Source organism: Delphinus delphis, chromosome 11, assembly GCF_949987515.2.
Source record: "Delphinus delphis chromosome 11, mDelDel1.2, whole genome shotgun sequence".
Lineage (NCBI taxonomy): Eukaryota > Metazoa > Chordata > Mammalia > Artiodactyla > Delphinidae > Delphinus > Delphinus delphis.
This window is the reverse complement of record NC_082693.1, coordinates 25,813,718-25,834,693: the sequence shown is the minus strand read 5'-3', so window position 1 is coordinate 25,834,693 and position 20,976 is coordinate 25,813,718. Positions and strand designations below refer to the sequence as shown.

General features: G+C 37.8%; 1 protein-coding gene across 1 annotated transcript in view; it reads left to right on the top strand.

Moving 5' to 3' along the window:
- The first annotated feature begins 4,316 nt into the window (after positions 1-4,316).
- The window catches only part of IPO8 (importin 8), a 70,625-nt gene continuing 53,965 nt past the window's right edge, over positions 4,317-20,976 (top strand). The window contains exons 1-5 of the mRNA XM_060024532.1: positions 4,317-4,561; positions 10,103-10,184; positions 15,228-15,384; positions 18,387-18,545; positions 19,521-19,677. Of these exons, the coding sequence (XP_059880515.1) occupies positions 4,478-4,561; positions 10,103-10,184; positions 15,228-15,384; positions 18,387-18,545; positions 19,521-19,677 (639 nt within the window). The 5' untranslated portion in view covers positions 4,317-4,477. The remainder of the gene's footprint in view (positions 4,562-10,102; positions 10,185-15,227; positions 15,385-18,386; positions 18,546-19,520; positions 19,678-20,976) is intronic.

The window sequence follows — 20,976 nt, the reverse complement described above, 5'->3', positions numbered from 1 at the left end:
GAAAAAACTGATTTGAAAGTACATATTTCATTTTCAGTCTTAGTTAATACCACTCTCTTTAGCTTCTATGCCTCCCGCCCACTACTACCATTTTAGTTTCTTGGAGATGGAAGTTTCTGGCTTCTGATCAGAAACTTCCTAACCCCCTATTACTTTAGCTTATATATACTGATATTTTGTTTTTAAAAAATTCTTCTTTAACTGAGACGTCTGTCATTCTTCTAGAAAATTCTACTCAGGGCTTTTGGTTACATGTGACAGTTTAAAGGAGATTACCATACCATTGACTTTATTATACTAACAAAATACTGAAGACCTTACATTATTAGATGTATGTACGTACTCTTGCCTGTTTTTCAGGTGCTATGATGTAGAGCTCTGCCAATATAGACCCTTTTGAAGTAGAGGCATTTAATCAAAATTAACGTACTGTATTCACTTACAGATCATTTAAATGGTTTAAGAGATACATTATTAAACTTACAGGTAGAGACTTTTGTGCATTGGGTTTTAACTCCCATTTTGTCTTTACCGTATGGACTAGATTCAAGCCTGCTAACACAGACCAGCAGTTGAGCTGCTGCCAACAGATGGGGAGGACAACTGTGTGATATTCCATTTAGATGACTGAAATGTTAAATCTCAAAAAAGGCCACAGTGGCAGTGCTTGGAGTGAAAATTGCTTTCTGTAATTTGAGCTGTAATCATGCCAGTTATCCTCTGTGCTATATTTCTAGGATAATGTCATCCATTTCTATGGTGTCAACTAACCTATATACACAGATGACTCACAGTTCTCTAACTCCATCCCTTTCTCCTTCCTCTAACCCCCTGCCATAGCTTCCTCCTTCTCACCTAGCTCTTCTGTGAGAGCCAGAAGTCAGTTTCTGATTGTCACTGGAAATCTCCACTTGTATAACCCATAAGCACTTCGAGTTCAACATGTCAAAAGACAAACTCATCTTCCCTCCAAAATATAATACTCCTTCCGTTTTCCCATAGGTCATCAAAGCCTGATACTCTAGAATCATTTTTGACTTCCCTTTGCTACTTTGTGTATCAGTCACAAATTTCTGATGCTTCAGCCTGCGAAATGTCTCATATCTGTCCTACCTTCTTTATTCCTACTGTGCATATCCTGTTTCAGACCCCTTATCTCTCTCACATTCATTCATTTATTCACTACTTATGAATTGCTTATTATGTGTCAGGCATAGTGTGAGACTGTCTCACTATGTCTCATTTATCAAAGGTTGAATAAGGTCTCTCCTCTCTCCTTAATAGAATACAATCATAATAGTTAATATTGAGCATGTACCATGGGCAATGTACTTATATCATTTAGTCTTCACAGTGTCTTTTGGAAGCAGATGAGGAAACAGGCACAGAGAGGTAAGCCGTATGCAAACCATGATACTACAACAAGACAATACAGCTCGCTCAAATTCTACCTTAAACAAGGTGAATGTGTTAATAAATATAGACATCCTCTCACATTGTGCATAGTAGTAAAAAAAAGGGACTCATAAACAACGAGCCGTTTCTAAGTTAAAGATATAGTTTAGGGAAAGCAACTTTAAAACACTTGCAAAGAAATCTGAGAGCAGAATCAGATGCTTGGTTTTTTTTGTTTGTTTTCCTGTTGTCTCAGACATCACTAATTTGACAGCATTATTTTTGAGTAACTTGTCTTCACTCAGTCTTTTCAAAGCATACAAAGTTTTCATGGGAACATCATCTCTTTCTTAAATTATATATTTTGTAAGTTAAAGTTTATTTTTTGAGATAATTGTAGATTCTCATGTAGTTGTAAGAAATAATACAGATGGGTCTTGTGTACCCGTATCCAATTTCCTTCAATGGTAACATCTTGCAAAACTATATATATCTATATATCTATATCTATATCTATATTACAGTGTCAGATACCAGAGAGAGGTTTTAAGATAACTAAAACTGTCTCTTGCATAGATCAAATGTATATACCTTAGATACCAACTAAGGGATTCGTGTTCATTTTTTGTTGGCAGTTTCAGTGGGGGAAATGAAGGCAGAAGCCTAGGAATAGCTGACTGAAGCACAAATAGGAAGTAAGGAAGTAGAGACAAGAAATGAAGACCCTTCCTTGGAAAAGAATGAACGTTAGTTAGAGAGCATTACTGAAAAAGATTGTTTTTTAACTGAGGGAAATATTTTTAGACTGAGGTTGAATCAGTGGAGAGAAAGGTTGAAAATATAGGAAAGAGTTTTACAAATTGTCAACCATAAGTGTGTAATAAGACTCAAAATTTATTTTAATGAATAATATATAGAATAGAGATTTATGGAGCAAGGTCCCAGAGGAAATGGGAGAAGATTGGGTTCAGATTGGAGGCAAGGAAGTAAAGGGGGGTAAACAGATTAATTTGTGTTTGAGTGATTTGAGCCTAGTGGTTTTGTTCATCTTTGCAGAGCTCTGTGGAAAGAGGTAGGGAGTTTGAGAAGAGTATTGAGGGTGGGAACAGTTGCTGAGATGCTGAAGGTGGTGCTGAGCAAAGGAAAGGAATAGGATTGTTGAGCCTAAGGAAAGAACACATTTGTAGCGGTGTCGGTTTGCACAGTGGGTCAAGGGTAGACTTGAGAAGTTAAATTGGGAGTTTATTAGCAGAGAAGGATGTGTAGTCATGAATGGATAGACTAAGGAAGGGCTGAAAAGTGACTGAGTTGGAAAACCGTTATAGAGTTATTGAGGGAGACAGAGATGGAAGAGAAGGTCCTAAATTGAAAAGAGGATATTGGAGTGAAGATTTTAGAGGTCAAGGCATTTTAGATTCATGTGGTCCAAAAGAGTGGGATAAGGAAATAGTGTGAAGATGAAAGGCACTATGATTCATAAAAATTTGGAGTGCTAAGGAGTTTGTATTTTATCTTGAAGTTGATGATGGGAAATCATCAAGGAAGGGACATGACAGTATTAACCTTTAAGAAACACTACTCTGATGGAAATGTAGAGAATGGGAAAAACTGGAAGCAACCAGATACATATTGCTAGGCACTTTTGCACCCAGCTGAAGGGCGTGGTCCCATTTACAGCCCCTGTAGAGGGGAGAGCTTTCAGGCAGCTAAGTTTTCCACCACAAAGTTTCTGCCCTCTTGATTGAACCCAGTTAGCTGAACCAATCTGTCTTAATTACGTGCTCCAGGAAAGATCACACGCCTTCAGATGTATTTTGCCCACAGTCATCTTCTTTACAAATGTAATTAAACTCTCTTTTTCTGGGTTAACTTCAGGAACAACGAGCTCCTTAATATTTTTATGCCATTGAAATTTTGGGGCCATATACGGCCACAGTGGGTGGAGACAGTATACCTTTTCTTGCATTTCACTACTTTTCTGAGAAGATCTGGAAGTATTTCAGAAACCCTCAGGCATAGAGTTAGTTTCTCTGATCTGGAACAGTTACTTTCTAAGTATATTTTTTCTGTTTACATTTGTCTCTTCTATCACATTGTAAGTTCCTTCATAGTAACCTGCATTGAATTCATTTTGTTATAATGTGGTGCCTAAGTATCGTAGTAGTACTCTGGCCCAAAAATACATGTTTAAAAAACGTTCAGTGAGGGACTTCCCTGGCGGTGCAGTGGTTAAGAATCCGCCTGCCAATGCAGGGGACACAGGTTCGAGCCCTGGTCCGGGAGGATCCCACAGGCCATGGAGCAACTAAGCCCCCAGCGCCACAACTAATGAGCCTGAGCTCTAGAGCCCGCGTGCCTAGAGCCCACCCAACGCAGCCAAAAATAAATAAGAAAAAACAAAAAAAAAGACCCGTTCAGTGAATGAATGAGTGAATGAATGAATGATGGCTCCCACAGACTGAGGGAGCCTTGTTCTTCTGTGGGCTAGATGATCTCAAGGTCCCAACAAGTCTGCCCTGAAACAGGCTCAGTTGTAATGCCCAAAGAGTGCTCAGACTAACAAAAAGTGCCACGCCATCCATATATGCTTAATTTGGATGTAGCTGTAAAGAGACCTAGCTAGCTCGTTTCCGGATCTCCGAAGAGGCGGTAGGCTCTTTTCCGTATGGTAGCAAGACTGTCGCCTACCGGAGCCAGTGAAACCGGTTTCCCTCCGGGAAAGAAGCCGAGACTACTTTCCGTACAGCAGCATGGTGGCCGCCAGCGGGGGCGGCCATAGCATCACGCCCGGGGGGAAGAGGCCGCCGTAAAGGAGGCGCCGCTTCCTCTTCTTACTTCTCCCGCCTCCCACCGGCTGTCGTAAAAGGGTGAATGGAGAGCGAGTTGTTGGGGGTAGAAAGGGAGGACAGGGGGCGCGGAGTCAGAGTGGCGCAGCAAGTGGCTGCAGGTGGCGACGGTGGCGGGGGGTGGGGAGTGAGGTAGTGCAAGGGTCGCGGAGGAGGAGGCTGAGAGGGTCAAAAGAAAAACTAAAGCTGCAGTCTGGCCTACTGGCCCGGGGGCCCCCGAGCCCCCGCCCGGGGAGATGGACCTCAACCGGATCATCCAGGCGCTGAAAGGCACCATCGACCCGAAGCTGCGGATTGCAGCTGAGAATGAACTCAACCAGGTAAGGAGCAGGCCTGCGGCGCCCCCCGCCGGCTCGCCGGACTCTCCCTCCTCGGCGCCCCTGATCTCCACCCCCACCCGGGCCCCGGGCCCCAGACCCCGACGCGTCTCTCGGCCGGTTCCACCCTCGCCCCAGCCCCCGCCCCGGGGTCCAGTGGCGCCGCACTCTCCGGATCTTTTCTCAACGGCTCACGCACCTGTTGGCCACCTTTGCATCTTTTCATGTCGTTTTCCTTCCCCAGTGCAGTTTGTTCAGCCTGCCTGGTCCGCAAAAAGAAGCTTTAGCAAGCTTTGCTAGTGTTTTCGGGATGTGATTTCTTTTCCTTAAGTACGCTGACTTGGTGGGAAAATTCACTTAAAATTCAAATCTGAGTTCAGCTTTTCTGCACACCCAGCTCTTTTTAGGTGTTGCTGTGGGAAACCCTGCCCATCGCCTGCTTCTGTGGGGTTGGCAGGACCGTTTAGACACTGATTGGCAGAGTTTTGTTGGAGCGTTGGAGAAATGCTGTCGGGAGAGTGCTCTGGGAAGAACAGGCAATTTTTATGGTGTTACTGCTTTGCGAAAGACTCGCCGAGTAGCAAGTGTAGGGACTTCTTATAAACGGTAAAATGTGTGAGACTTTCTTTCATTCTCCATTCTCTATTCTTACTAACTAGCCTTGACCATGTTCCAGCGATACTACCGACATTTCCAAATTTAATGATCCCAAACTCTAGCTTGTATTTTACTCCTCACCTGTAAGAATGAATCAGAGACCTCTCACTAAAAAGTACGAGGTCCACCTCCGGGATAGATTGACAGCTGTCTGAGGTTGCAGTAATCCTTAAAATGTAAAAGAATATACCTAAATTAGTGGTTCTCAAAGTGTTGCTCAGGATGAGCAACATTAACATCGTTTGGGAACTTGTTAGAAATGCAAATTATGGGGCTTCACTCTAGACTTAAAGAATTAGAAACTCTGGGGATGGGGCCCAGTTATGTTTTAATTAGCTAGCTAGGTGATTCTGTGCTTCCTAAAGTGTGAGAACGACTGTCCTAAGTAAATGTTTCTGTAGGAGTTCACTTAGGTTTTCCCTGGTTGGAGTTGACTTTAAAGTGCAAATATCCATTGTGAATCTCTGACAGGGATTATTTTAATGGGAAATCTGGGTGGAGTAAGTGTGAATCCAGGATTTCCAAGAGATAAGAGGGAGAGTGAAAACACTGACTCTGGAGGGAAGGTTGAGTTGAACTGAAGCCCAAAGGGAATGCATTGGTGCTTCAAAGAGAAAAGGATTCTCACTCAGAATAGGGGAAAATTAAAGTCAGTACCTGTCCCAGGCTTTGCAGGGTAAAAGTACTATATGTTGCTTGGCTAGAAGAGTAGTAATCCAGGCATTGGTTAGGAGGAACAAAGCAAGAGCTGAACGTGCAATCTACCAGTATGAACAGGCTAGTTAGCCTCTTTCTCTTCACAATGAGGCCAGATGTTATACTGATAGTGTTGACAGGGATTATGTCTTTGCTATCATGTTGTACTACCCTGCCTCTGTTAGCGTACCCTTGCTTTGTTTCTGAGTCATCGGTATATAAGTGCAGTTGAATTTATAGAAGTGGAAAAGGTAGGTAGGAAAGCCTACAGAACTGCAAGAGACATTTAGGATCCAATTCTACCCTTTTCTTCGTGGTATTTCAATCCAAATCCATTCCAACCTCACTCTGCCCTGCCCCATATCCACCCAACTAATCACAGACCACAATTTCCTCTGCAACTTCTAAAAGTAGCTTATTGCTATGTCACTCATTTAGCATTTATATTTAGTATAATGCTTTGGATTGTAATATGCTCTAAGTATTTTTTTGAATTGTAAGTAGAAGACCAAAGTATAATGTCATATAACCTTTTAATAAAACATGGTTTTAATGTCGGATTTTGTATGTTTATCCTTTACCACCACTGTAACCTCCTTTTTTGTTGAATAAACAGGTGGGTAATCTACCATAAATGATTACGGTCCAGCTCATTTAATATTTTAGTCTAGGTCCCCCCACGATAAATATTCTCTGCATAGGAAATAGGGGCAGTTTCTATAGCGTACTGATTGATTTGTCAGTTGCCATTTAGAAGAGTAAGCAGTTTCAAAACATAATGGCCTGTGTTCCAAAGGATAAATTCTTTTGCACCTAGATTTTTTTTTTTTTCCGGTACGCGGGCCTCTCACTGCTGTGGCCTCTACCGTTGCGGGAGCACAGGCTCCGGACGCGCAGGCTCAGCGACCATGGCTCACGGGCCCAGGTGCTCCGCGGCATGTGGGATCTTCCCGGACCGGGGCACTAACCCGTGTCCGCTGCATCAGCAGGCGGACTCTCAACCACTGCGCCACCAGGGAAGCCCCAAAGGATAAATTCTTATTTGGAACTATATTTTTCTGTAGCCAACATCTTTCTGTTACCAGTGACTGGCTCCTTGACTGCTATATCCAATATTGTTTCTCTGGAAAAATGTGTTTTCAGTTTTATTGAAGGATATTAAGAATGGATCCTGTACACATTCATCATTGTCTTTAAACCCAGCAGTCCCTTTAGCAGCAGCATAGGGAAGTAGGAATGGGTAGATATCTTTTTCCAGTAACTCATCCAGAAAGATGTCTTCTTTTAATAAATCATGGCCTCAAAAGGGAAATCAAGATATTTACTTTCATTGCCACACTTTGGAATCTCTCCTTTTCCATGCATCTGTATGTATCATTTTTATTGCCCTTTAAGAGAGTTTGCTTCTGTGAATAACATATTTATCGGGTTATTTGCAGGCACTACTACAAGACTCTGCTCTCATGGACCTTACCTTCTAGTGGGGGATACAGAAAAGTAAATAATACAATTTTAGGTTATAAGTGCTATAGAGAGTAAAGCCCTAGAGAGAGTGTTGGAATGTATAAGTAGGGTGATCAGTCTCTGAAGAATGGCATTGAGCAGAGACCTAGATATTGTGAAGAAGTGAACCAGATGAACTGGGAGAGGAAGAAAGGGAAGAGCAAATTCAGTAAAGGCCTTCAACTTGGTGTGTTGGAGGACTGGAAAAGTTAATGTTGAGGGAGCAACGAGGCAGAGTGGGAAAACATCAGGTTTTGCTTTAAATGAATTCTCATAAAATGCAGAATTTAGCTAAGCAAGAAAGCTTTATTTTCAGAAAACTTCACAGGTATGAACCAAAATCCTCAAGAAATCATTGAGAGATAGTATTATTATTATCTTTTAGAAACTTGAAGCCCAGGGTAGAAAATTGGATAAATATTTGTAAGGAAAGTAGTATGAGAATATATCTGAATTTACCACTGAATGTTTTAGCTGGTCAGATTAATGTTGATTGAATCAAGGCTGAAAGAAGACAAAAAGTTGCAGAAGTTCTGTGAAATGTCAAACAGTTGTAAAAAGAGGAGTTCCAAAATGTGTACAGTGGCAACAGTGTTGAAATAAAGTCTCCACTATAACTACTTCCAAATAAGTAGTATTAATCTAAGTGTAAAGGTTATTTTGTACTTATGTATAATAAGTAAACTATGTAGATTAGAACTAAACAATATATATGTTTCAATCATTGATTCACTACAGGATCTTACAGTATCTCAAAAGTTATAAACGTGAGTTATTTTACAAGAATATAAATGTAGAAGGTGAGACTGAGCTAAATCTGTTTTAATTTTGACTCCTGTAAACTGCTATTAAAAGAAATCTGTTTTCTTAAAAACTACTTTAAATTTCTGGTGGTTTCAATTTACTTTATATACAACAGATTTAAGATTTTGAGGTTTATACAGGATGAAAGGAAGAGCAATTATAAGATAATTTAAAATTTTACTGAAGGATATGGAAAGACTTGGAAAGCATAATGTTCCTGGATGGAAAGAAGCAATGTTTTAAAGATGCCAGTTTTCTCCAAACTTTTGGTCATTTATCTTTTTTTTTTTCCATATGTATTTATTTGGTTGCACCGGGTCTTAGGTGTGGCAGGCGGGCTCCTTAGTTGCGGCACACAGGCTCCTTAGTTGTGGCATGTGAACTCTTAGTTGCGACATGCGTGTGGGATCTAATTCTCTGACCAGGGATCGAACCCCGGCCCCCTGCATTAGGAGCGTGGAGTCTTAACCACTGTGCCACCAGGGAAGTCCCTGAACATTTATCTTAATAAATGCTATTACATATAATAGGAAAGGTGATAAATTTAAAAAATGGAGTGGTATGCATAAACCTAGTGGTGTACTGAAAGGGATGCACCATAGATCCAGGCTCCTGGGAGGAGGTAAGCAGAAAAGACTCTGCGTCATGGTCTGGCTTTAGCCTCACTGAGTATGAGTCTTTTCTGGGAATGTCAGTCGGCAAGGCCAAGTGTAAGCTCTGGGAATGTGGCAGGCCTGTACTAGACAGGTACTAGGTCCAGGTACTAGACATCTGGAGGGTATATGATCAGAAGGAATAGGCTGCTCTCTTTTTTTTTTTTTTTTTTTGCTTCTAAAGTTACCATGGCCAAACTCAGGAATAGGTCAAAATAGAACATGTCTATGGGGAGAAATGGCCCAGGCAGCAGGCAGTTCATCAGCACAGGCTCACTTGGGCATTGTTAAATTTAAAAGCTGCTCTGGCAGGGAAGAGATATGGGAACATATATATATGTATAACTGATTCACTTTGTTATAAAGCAGAAACTAACACATCATTGTAAAGCAATTATACTCCAATAAAGATGTAAAAACAAACAAAAAAGATGGCTAGAACATAATCAGTACTCAATAAAATTTGTTGAACAGATTAAAAAAAAAAAAAAAGATGCTCTGGCAACAGAGAGCAGCTGGTGACGACAGCTCTCAACACTGTCTTGTGAAGCACACTGTTCCAGTCTGGACTGGTTCCTCTCTATAGCTCATGCACAGCCATTGTCCATTTTCTGTGTTGGATCTCTTGTTTTCTGTAGCCCATGTTTTCCTGTTTGTCAAAAATACCGTAAACAAAATTGAAGCACAAATAAGCTGGAAACAAACACTTGCAATGTATAAGTCAAATAAAAATTTGAGATTAAATTCATAAAATAGCTCCTAGAATTTATTAAGAATAAAACAAATATTCCATTTACAGAAGGGTGAGGGGATAAAGGAATTTGTAGAAGAAAACAAATAGCCAACAAACAGGAAAAAAAATTCAAGCTAGAATAAATGTAATTTAAAATATGAATAAGGTTTAAAAGTTTTGAAGGAATGATATATTAGATATATAAACACACATATTCTACTCTTGGGAGTGTAAATTCCTGCACCCTTTCCGGAGAGCATTTTGACAATATATGTCCAAAAAACATAAAATTGTTCTTACTCATTTATTCATCAATTTATTCTAAGTAAATTTTTCTGACTTGGAGTATTTTAGTAATCTTCATTTGGCTTTGGAGAGTTTCTCTCACTGTAAAAGTTTTTCTTTTATTTGGACAGTAATGTATTCAGAAACAGAGTGCTAACAGTTATTCATTTATATTGCCCTATTTTTTTATAAAATATTTCTTTGTAATTTCAGTCTTACAAGATTATCAATTTTGCCCCCAGTTTACTTCGGATTATAGTCTCTGACCATGTGGAATTCCCAGTACGCCAGGCAGGTGAGTTGTTTTTTTTTAATCCTTTATAAGTTTATTTATGCGTAAAAGTAGGACTAGTGTTTTATTTCATTTCTAAATATCTGCTTTCTTTGAAAACATAGGAAACACACATGAAGTATTTCTAATGGCTTAAAATCTCACTCTCTTTTTCCCTGGAAATTTAGAGGTCCATACTGAGCTCTTAAATCTACCATAGCTTTTTCTTTCCTCTTCTCCCTTCTAGCTTCTAGCTACAGTTCCTTTTCTCTGTAACCTTGCCATTTTTCCCTCTTAGCTTTCCCAGTTTTAATAGCTTTATCTCCCTAATTTTTAATGATTCCTGGTGGCCTTACCTTTGGGCCCATAGATTAAGACCATGAATTTGTATATATTAATGTGGTTCCATTCATGCATCAGATCATGGAGATAAGGTTTGCACAGGTGTTCTTAACCACATGACTGGGGAGCAGGACTTTTGTTATAAACATGAAACTTACTTTTGAGTCTGTGGGATCTTAGGGTAGTTCCCTGATGTGTATTATTCTTCTTTTTGCTTTTTTAATGAACTGGTAGTTAGAACCCAGAAGGTTAAAAAATGGAGAAAGTCTTAGAGTGTAATGAGTCCTGGAAAGAGAATAATTTCATGATAAAAGGGGTAAAATGATAATACCTAATTTAAAAATATGTAATTGAAGAGACTTAAAGAATTATGTAAGTGATATGTACTAATAAATAATTTAGGCAATATAGAAAAATAGAAACAAAAATGTAGAAAAAAATTACCTGACATTGATCACTCAGAAATGACCATCATTAACATTGGGTGAACGTTAGTCTTTGCATGTGTTCAGGTAGAAGGATAGATGAACAATATAGAAATGGGATTATACTATACATACTGATAAAAGTATTTAGTTTTACTTGAACATAACAGAATAAAAATGTAGGGATCATTAAGTTTTGGAAAAATATGATTTTCTAAATGATCCATTTGTGGTTAAGAAAAACCTATGGAAAAACATTCACGGTGGAATTATTTTTTATTTTAATAAGGTTTATAAGACTTCTATGTAAGTTTTTTGAAACCACAATTCTCAATTTAATCTTTGTTTTATAAAATAGGGCTGTTTTGAAACCACATTTTGCTAAGTGAAACCTATTTTAATAACCTAAGTGTTTATAGGGCTATTGTGAATTTCCCATAAAGCTTTGTAGAAACATTTTTAAAGATGTTAAAGCAATTTATTAAATTAATATGTCTTCTTTATATGACATATAAACATTACAAAAATACAGTTTATATTATTAGATTCCTCTTAATCCCACCCCCAAAGATACCTACCGTCAACTTTGGTGCATGGTTCTCTAATTCTTTTTTTTCTGTAGATAGGTTGGTTTTAAAAAGTAACAAAAATCTGTTTGTATTACACATGCTATTTTATAGTTTCCTTTTTTTTCATTTAACCTAATACCCCTGGGGCATCATTCCATGTCAGTACATATACTTCATTCTTTGTAACAGTTATTCAATATTTCGTTGAATTAGAACTGCCATAGTTTATTTAAGCAATCTGATATTAGTGGACATTTCCTTTATTGTCCCTTTTTGTGGGTTTTTTTTTTTTTGGTACGCGGGCCTCTCACTGTGTGGTCTCTCCTGTTGTGGAGCACAGGCTCCGGACGCGCAGACTCAGCGGCCATGGCTCACGGGCCCAGCCGCTCTGCGGCATGTGGGATCTTCCCGGACCGGGGCACAAACCTGTGTCCTCTGCATCGGCAGGCGGACTCTCAACCACTGCGCCACCAGGGAAGCCCCTTTTTTGTGGTTTTTGATAGAGGCAATGCTGAAATGAACATCCTTGGACACATATCTCTGGATGCTCGTGTGGATAGTTTCACAGAATAAATTTTAACAAATGGAAGTACTAGGTCAATGATATTAACAATATTAACATTTAGAATTTTGAATCTTATCACCAAGTTGCATTTACTTGCTTTTTCTATCAACAGTGCATTAGAATGCTGGGTTCCCCATGTCCTCACCAACTGTATACAACTTTAAATCTTGATAACTTAGGTAATTAAGTTTTGATATAAAATGTAAATAGCATTTAAAGGCAATCTTTTTCTTCATAGTTTATGTAGATTTCAAATCTGTTAGCCACATGACAGGGTTTGTCTTGGTGGTTGATCATGTCCTAATTTATTAGGACAACTTTCTACTTCAGAGCATCCATTTTATTAGACAGTCTGAAATATACTGTGCAGACTTCTACATTATCATCTAAATTTAAGTGCCATTAATAAATTTTCTGTTCTATTTAATCTGTTATTAAAATACAAAAGCTCCAAGAATCTGATGGTGACACCCAGACAGATAATTTATCATTTTAGCATGACATTTAAAGAAGAATGATATGATCTTTGATTAAAAAATATCAGCCTGTATAAAAAATTATGCTAATATTAAGTGGAAATACTTAGTTCTGCAAAATATTCAGTGCTTGATTATTTTGTTTGTGGGAAATTCTAAAATATTCTTGCTATTATCAAGCAAGCTCATTAGTGAATGTCCTTTATTACCTTACTGTGAAGAAATAGGAAATAAATGTAATATGTTGATATTGGCAAGCCAAACAAAATAAATTTGGATGTTTGCTCCACTGTTTTCCTTTTGATTGGTAAGCTTAATAGCATTATTAAGGTTAACCTCAGTGTTCCAGAATACAAAACCTAGAAATAAGCAGAAAGTTGCCTCTGATCAGTCCAGAAGCACTTCAAGAAGCTCTTCTGTTAAAACTAATGTGTCTTATTTGTAGGATACTCAGAATCTATTTAATCTTGTTTCAGATATATAATATATACACTTTGTTACTTTATTTCCTAGCCTTTAACAGATTAAAGTAATAACAAGGGAGAGAAGGAGAGAGGGGCTACCAAATTACTATGAAAAATGGAAAAGCTTAAAAACATCAACTTAGAAAAGCACAGCATTCTGCTTCACAGAGTTTAATGGCATCCTTTCCCCTTTGAGGTTATGGAACCCAGTTGATCTGTGTAGTGGTGGCTCTGGGTCCAGAGGATAGAGTGTGTGTGATGATTTATTGTGTTTGAGAAGGGGAGAAGCGTTTGTATGTTTTAAAACTAATTTCAAACTTAAGATGCTTGAAATTGTGAGTGGATTCTGCAGAAAAGCAAATTTTAATACTTAATTTCTTCATGAATGAATTAAGATATTTGTATTTTCTTAGCTCTGGCAGATGTTAGATACTTGAATTAAATGATTAAAGGGAGATTTTTAGATTACTGGTACAGTTTCAGTTATTTTTGGTATATTTCCTTCATTATCTTTAGTAATCCATGATTATCCATGAGAGTAATTAATATTCTCTTTTCAAATTATTCATTAAGTTCAATTTTATTTTAACTAATTGCAGATTTATTCCAACATATACAAATTTGTCAGTGTGCCTTTTATATAGGCCATCTCTTGTGGTGTCCCATAATAAAAATATTTTTTAGTTATAAAATTAATAGCATTTAATGACTGAATTATGAGTAAGTCCATGATTTTACCATGTCTGTATCTTTGCTGTCTGAAAGTTGTTTTTTATTTTCAAGACTAGTTCTATAGGGATTAAAACGGTGTGTATAATATATTGATTTTTTGATTTTTCTTTTTGCAAAGATTAATCTCATGAAATCAGTCTGAACTGCTGACAGGTTGGACCATATTCTTAGATCATTTATTCATTTTTTTCAACAGTTTATGTATTTTTATTGCTGATGACTATAATATTAAAAAATAAATATACTGGGATAAACGATGGTACTTAGTCCAGAGACTGTGTGGTCTGAATTAAAAAAAGACAAAAACCCAAACTCTCTCACATATAGATACATTTTCTCTCTCCCTCCCTCCCTCTCTCCCTCCCTCCCTCCCTCCCTTTCACTCTCTCAAATAATTTTTGTTTTTATCCTAAAAAATGGAAATCCTAGGTGAAATTGTCTTTTTCAGACCTGTGTTGAATCAAAACTAATGAAAGAAGACCTTGTAGGATGTCAGGTTTATAATTTCATTGGGTTTCTGTTGTATTACAGCCAATGTAGAACATATTGGTTTATTCTCTGTGGTATAATGCTTTTACGAGCCAATTTAGTTTATGTTAAAATTGAGATGAAGGGAGGATTGGGTGGAGGGGAGAAGGGAGAGGAGAAACTTAAGGGAAGAAAGTTATAATGCTTTGCAGATCACCTTTCTTTATTCATATATATTATGTATATGTAAGAATATGACACTATAATAAGTATTAATTTACATTCAGTGCTCAGCTGGGATGGTTAGAAAACTTAACACCCCCTATCAAAATTCTGTAGCAGTATGTTAGCTTCTTTTAGAAGTCTTTTGTTAAATGTTGATGATTAAAAAGAATAGGAACAGAATCATTAATTATGTGTTTTGATAGAAATAAACAGGTAAGAAATTTCCTGAGATTTTTCAAAAATATTTGAAAGCTGATGTCCTTTTCTTTATTGTTATATTTACAAGTGGCAAATATTTCAAAAGGGTTAGATAAAAATTACCAATACTATAGGTATTTCAAAATAGTAGTGTGGGATAATAGCCAGTGGAAAAAAAACAACAAAAAAAGCAATCTCCATGAAGGACTGTAGAATTTCATGTGTTGTCAGTTCAGTATGAGGCATTATGAACAGTATGACTCTTATGGTCTCAAAGTACTTAGTAGAGTTTCATTTAGACCATCTTGTGTTTAGTCTAAGGATGCATACTTGAGTTCCTGGATCATTTTTCTGTCATGTAAACTCTGGAAGCTTGATTTAATGAGATGTTTTCTGCTTAGACTTGCTTTACTAGCTAAAGAGAAACTTTCAATTCTTATCCATTTTCCCTTCCCCACTTGGCTATTTATAACTGTAAGATTTTCCATTTTTGCTGGGTATCATGTTTAGCATTGAAGGGTTTAGCCTTTCATGCTCTGTAAAGCTGAATGAAAGCCATCTTTTTGATACTGCTACTTCAGCATTTTTTTTTCTCTGACTTAGCTGCCATTTACTTGAAGAACATGGTGACCCAGTACTGGCCGGACCGAGAACCTCCACCAGGAGAAGCAATATTTCCATTTAACATTCATGAAAACGATCGCCAGCAAATACGTGATAATATTGTGGAAGGAATAATTCGGTCTCCAGATTTAGTGAGGTACATTATACTGTTTCTATATGCTTAGTAGGAAGCCCAAAATATATGAATGGGGGAGGTTGGATTTAATCATCAGCCTCAAGTTTGTTTTTTAAAAGAGATAAAGTAATGAAGATGGGCACTCAAAGAATACAGTTTTAGTTATTTGTTTCTGCATTTGTAATTCTTTGCCTCAAAATATTTTGGAAAAAATATTTAGTTTCTATAAGTTGTCACAAAAAGAGTGGAGGCAAAAATCTAACGAAAATTGTTGTATAGATCCTGTGAATAACCTATGTTCTTAGTTATGAGCTCTTGACTTTTTACTATCTGCTTTTCTTTTCCCTGATACATGGTAATTGACTTCTGGGGGTTTTAACCTACCAGTTTTTGTAACACTTTACCTATCTTTTTGTTTGTTTTTATGAACTGAGCTTCTTTTCCTTTGAAGAAGACAGGATAGAGAAAATATAAACTAGAAGAATTGTCTCTGGTTTTTCAAATTTAGATTAGATGCTATAAAGCAGCACTGTCCAATAGAACTTTCTGCAGTGATGGAAATGTTTTATATCCACACTGTCTGATATTTAGCCATGTGGCATAGAAGCCAACTGAGTACTTGAAATGTGGCTAGTGTAACTGAGGAACCGAATTTTTAATTTAATTTTGATTAAATTATGGTGTGTGCATGTAGCTGGTACCTGCCCTTAGTGGATAGCAGAGGTGTAGGTCAAAAAAATTATGCAATCTTAAAAGAGGAGAAACAAATTCTTTTCACCATGAGCAAGTGATTAGGTTGCTTTTGAAAATGTGGGAGGGAAATAGATGAAATTCAGGTAGGGGAATGAAATCACTTAACTTCAAGAGATTAGATGTAACCTATCCCTGAGTGTATAATGTACATTGGCATAAGCAGAAGAAAGGGAAGAAAGTGTGAGGATAACAGTGAGGAAGGTGGACAAACATTGAACACCTCTTTGTGCAGTTGTTTGGGTAAGAAGAGAAAATAGGGGTATTGATGAAAGAAAATCATCATTCTCATTGGTTGCCCAAATGCCATCTGGCACTGGCTTCCCTGTGGTACCATCATGTGTCCATTTCTTGTCAAAATCTTTACATTTTCAAATCTCTCTGAATCTTGCAAGCAATGCTTCTACACTTTAATATATGAAAGGATGGCTGTTCATAAACATCCTTTGCTTGGCTTGGAATTGAGAAAGAATTAAGAGGGTCAACCTAGGGGCTTCCCTGGTGGCGCAGTGGTTGAGAGTCCGCCTGCCGATGCAGGGGACACGGGTTCGTGCCCTGGTCCGGGAAGATCCCACATGCCGCGGAGCGGCTGGGCCCGTGAGCCATGGCCGCTGAGCCTGCGCGTCCAGAGCCTGTGCTCCGCAATGGGAGAGGCCACAACTGAGAGGCCCGCGTACTGCAAAAAAAAAAAAAAAAGAGGGTCAACCTGAAGATGAAATTAAAAAAATGAAAAGTTTCAGTTTTATTGAATACAAATATGACCTATTTGTTGTTTAGAACAGCTGCTGGTGGCACAAGAGGTTATCTTTATCTTTATTATGAGACAGTTCTTTGTGGCTTTGCTTCTTTTATGTCCTGAAGGCTTAACTGTAACTACTCTTTTTTTCTTTTTGGTGCGCGGGCCTCTCACTGTTGTGGCCTCTCTCGTTGCGGAGCACAGGCTCCAGACGCGCAGGCTCAGCGGCCATGGCTCACGGGCCCAGCCGCTCCGCGGCATGTGGGATCTTCCCGGACTGGGGCACGAACCTGCGTCCCCTGCATTGGCAGGCAGACTCTTAACCACTGCGCCACCAGGGAAACCCTGTAACTACTCTTAAAGAAATATTCTCAAAGTTTATTTAAGAGTATTGCAAAGGATCTTTTGCAATTATATTTGGAAAAGATCCTTTGCAAGGAAAAGGCATTATTTGTTTGTTTCATTTCAGTGAGATCAAGTTATTGGCTGTTGAACTGAACACATATCTTTTTCTTGGCACTGTGGAATCCTAATTTAGCTAGATTCACTCTCCATCCATTTGCAAGTGACCATGTAAGGACATACTAATAGTTGGTAGAAGAGAAATTTTTTTCGCCTCACTTTCTTTTCAATACCAATTATAGTTGTATCCAATTGAGGAAGTGATTACTGACCTAAGTGTTATGAGATCACATCTTTCATAGCTTCACTTTGCAGTTTCATTAAAGAGGTTTCTTCTTCTTTTTTTAATTTCTTTCCTGTTGCTTTTTTCTTTGTTTCTTTGGAAATAGTTCTTAGCATTCCTCTTCAGGAATTACCAGCTAATGCTTGTTACTTCATACAAAAATTAGGATCTCAGGAAGCTGTGATAGGTGCAAAATACTGTGTGACTGGGAACAGATGATGAATGGTTCCAGGCTTTGGCTCACAGAGATGTTTCCCACTGTAATGTAGGCCTCCATTTTACTTACTTTGACCATTTTTAGGCTAAGTTTGTCCAGTTGAAATGATAAAATACTTCTTTGGTTTTGTCTCCCCATTAGGATATAATAACCAAAATACAAAATATAACAAGCTGGGAAATTTTACAGAGCTGGGCTGCATTCATTGTCTTTTTCTTGGAAAATTTTTTATGAATTTATTTTAAGTTTTTTTTTTTTTTATGGTGTGGACCATTTTTAAAGTCTTTACTGAATTTGCTACAGTATTGCCTCTGTTTTACGTTTTGGTGTTTTGGCCACAGGGCATGTGGGATCTTAGCTCCCCGACCAGGGATCAAACCCACAACCCCTGCACTGGAAGGTGAAGTCTTAACCACTGGACCACCAGGGAAGTCCCGGAATTTATTTTTAAATTCTTTATAGGACTTTGTAGGTTTTTCTTTATAGGACTGCTCTTTTTCCCTCCACCCCAGATAAATATCTATATAATGTAAGTAAATAGGAATCAGATTGTTTTTATGTACAATATTAGAGGTCTTTGAAGCCTGATATTTATAACTACTTAGATTTTGGACTTTTTTCCCCCCACTTTATAGAGTCCAGTTAACAATGTGTCTCCGTGCCATCATTAAATACGATTTCCCTGGTCACTGGCCAGCGGTAGTCGACAAGATAGACTATTACTTGCAATCACAGAGCAGTGGAAGCTGGCTTGGCAGTTTATTATGTCTGTATCAACTGGTGAAGACATATGAGTAAGTTGATTTCTATTGGCTGAAGATACCAGCCTCCTGTTACTTAGAAGAGTTACATTGCATAGAGGGGTCTGCTATGGGTGTTCTACAGAATCAGGTTAGATTGGGAAATGTTGGATTAAACACAGTTAAACATGTTTATTTACTACAGTTTTTCAAAGAATCTTTAATCTGCTAATGTACTAATCTCTAAGTTAGTGCTTCTCAAACTTATTTGTTAGTTTCAGAGGACCATTTATTAACAGTTTTCCTTGGAAATTTTAACATTTATATTTAAGTAAGCACATCATTAAGTAAACCAAACATTTACCTTTTTGGATGCAAGGTAGAAAATGTTCAAGTTTCTTTGCTAGTGACTTTCTTTTCTATAAAAGTTGCTTGGGAGGTGTGGGACTAGTGTCACATTTAATAGCATTGCTTTCTAGCTTCTAAGGGGATTGCTGCTTCTGCATGCAAAGTCCTGTAGTCTTCCTTCTAAAATGATTTTTAGAGTATATTTTAGATTTATACCTGTTAAAATGACCTAAGAGCACCTAAATTTGTAAACTGTTTTAACTTCTCAAAGTAGGGTGGTAGATGGACAAATGTTTTTTCCACCACATCATTTGTTACATAATAGGAATGTCTATTTGAACTGTTTATCAACTTGTATTTTATAGCAAGAATTGTGGTATGTGAAAACTAATTTAAGTACTAGAAAAATTCATGTAGGAAAGTTGCAGAACTGTCTTGGATTTTTTTGAACTAGTCTAAATCTTTCTAGAAAGATTTTAGGTATTCTGCCTAAAACAGGGATATGCTTTTTTAAAGTTCCTTTCAAGTTTATTCTAGCAATCCAAACAGAAAAATGTAAGCTAGTGTTTGGAATGTTATAGCTTTATATAGTTTAAAAATATTATTTTTCATTCATTGTTTATAGCTCTTTTCTGGGGGGGGAGAAATTATTGTTCTCTCTTTTTGTCTTTGCTCATGTAGATATAAGAAAGCAGAGGAAAGAGAACCTCTTATAGCAGCAATGCAAATATTTCTGCCTCGTATTCAGCAACAAATCATGCAGCTCCTTTCTGATTCCTCACATTATTCTGTATTAATACAGAAGCAGATCCTGAAAATCTTTTATGCACTTGTGCAGGTAAGTTTCTATAGCAGAAGACAAATATTGTATTTCTGCCTGATACATAGAAAGTGCTCAGTAAGTGTCAGTTATTGTTAAAAATTACATATTGTATATTCTCACATGTATTTCTTTAAAAAAATCCTTATGAGAGAACAGACTTTGAGAGGTCAACTTAATTGTCCAAGGTTATCTGAGTGGCAGAGCTGAGATTCAGTGTCCATATGCCTTTCACCCCCAGTGTCTGAAGTCTGGGTATGGAAGAAACAAGGTAGTTAACTTCCCTGATACCTGATAATTTGACTAATCTGTCCATAGCATTCTGCCTGTAGATTAGTTATGATTATAGGAGAAGAGGAAGGAAAAGAAGAAAGTTCCTTTTTTTTTTTTTTTTGCGGTACGTGGGCCTCTCACTGTTGTGGCCACTCCCGTTGCGGAGCACAGGCTCCTGACGTGCAGGCTCAGCAGCCATGGCTCACGGGCACAGCCGCTCCACGGCATGTGGGATCTTCCCGGACCGGGGCACGAACCCGTGTCCCCTGCATCGGCAGGCGGACTCTCAACCACTGCGCCACCAGGGAAGCCCTGAGAGTTCCTTTTTTTAATTGGGAAATCATATTGATGGTAGTTTCTTTGCATTTGACCCATTTAAAGCTAACAAACAAGATTGAGTGCCTCATTTACCGTCATTTAAAATACTTCCTTTTTCTTACCTGAAAGCTATAAAGAACATTAATATGGAATGTTTTAAATATAAAAATATTTAAAATTTAATCCTCAATAGACTTGGGTAAGTTATTTCGATCTGGGTGGAGAAGAATAATTGTTGTCAGTTTAAACTGTTTGATGTTGAATGAATTAAGGCTTTATTTCATGCTTTCTAGTTAAATTAGTCACGGCAAGAGGGTAGTTTCATCAGGCTGGAGAGCCAAGATAGTTTGGTTTTGTTCTTGGCTTCTCTCTGACTTAAGTATTTTCATACTGTTCTAGAATATTTCACTTGAATAAAGATTTATATTTTTAGCCTCATCTTTTAAACTTTTAATAGAGATAGTCCAAGGCAGATTTTCCTTGTTTTTTAGCTTAGCCTTTTTTGGGGGAGACAGAAAGGGAAAGGAGGCACATCTGAGAAAAGAGAAGAAACTAGACTACTAGGAAAACATTCCTTCATCCTCTTTTTTCTTTTTTTAAAAGTAATAAGGTAGGAAGATGTATGGTGCTTTTGTTTTTGTTTTTCTGTTCAGAAATCTTCCTCAGGAGAATCACTTTTTGGCAAATATTTTTTATTCAGTGAGATGTTTTGCCATTAGATATAGT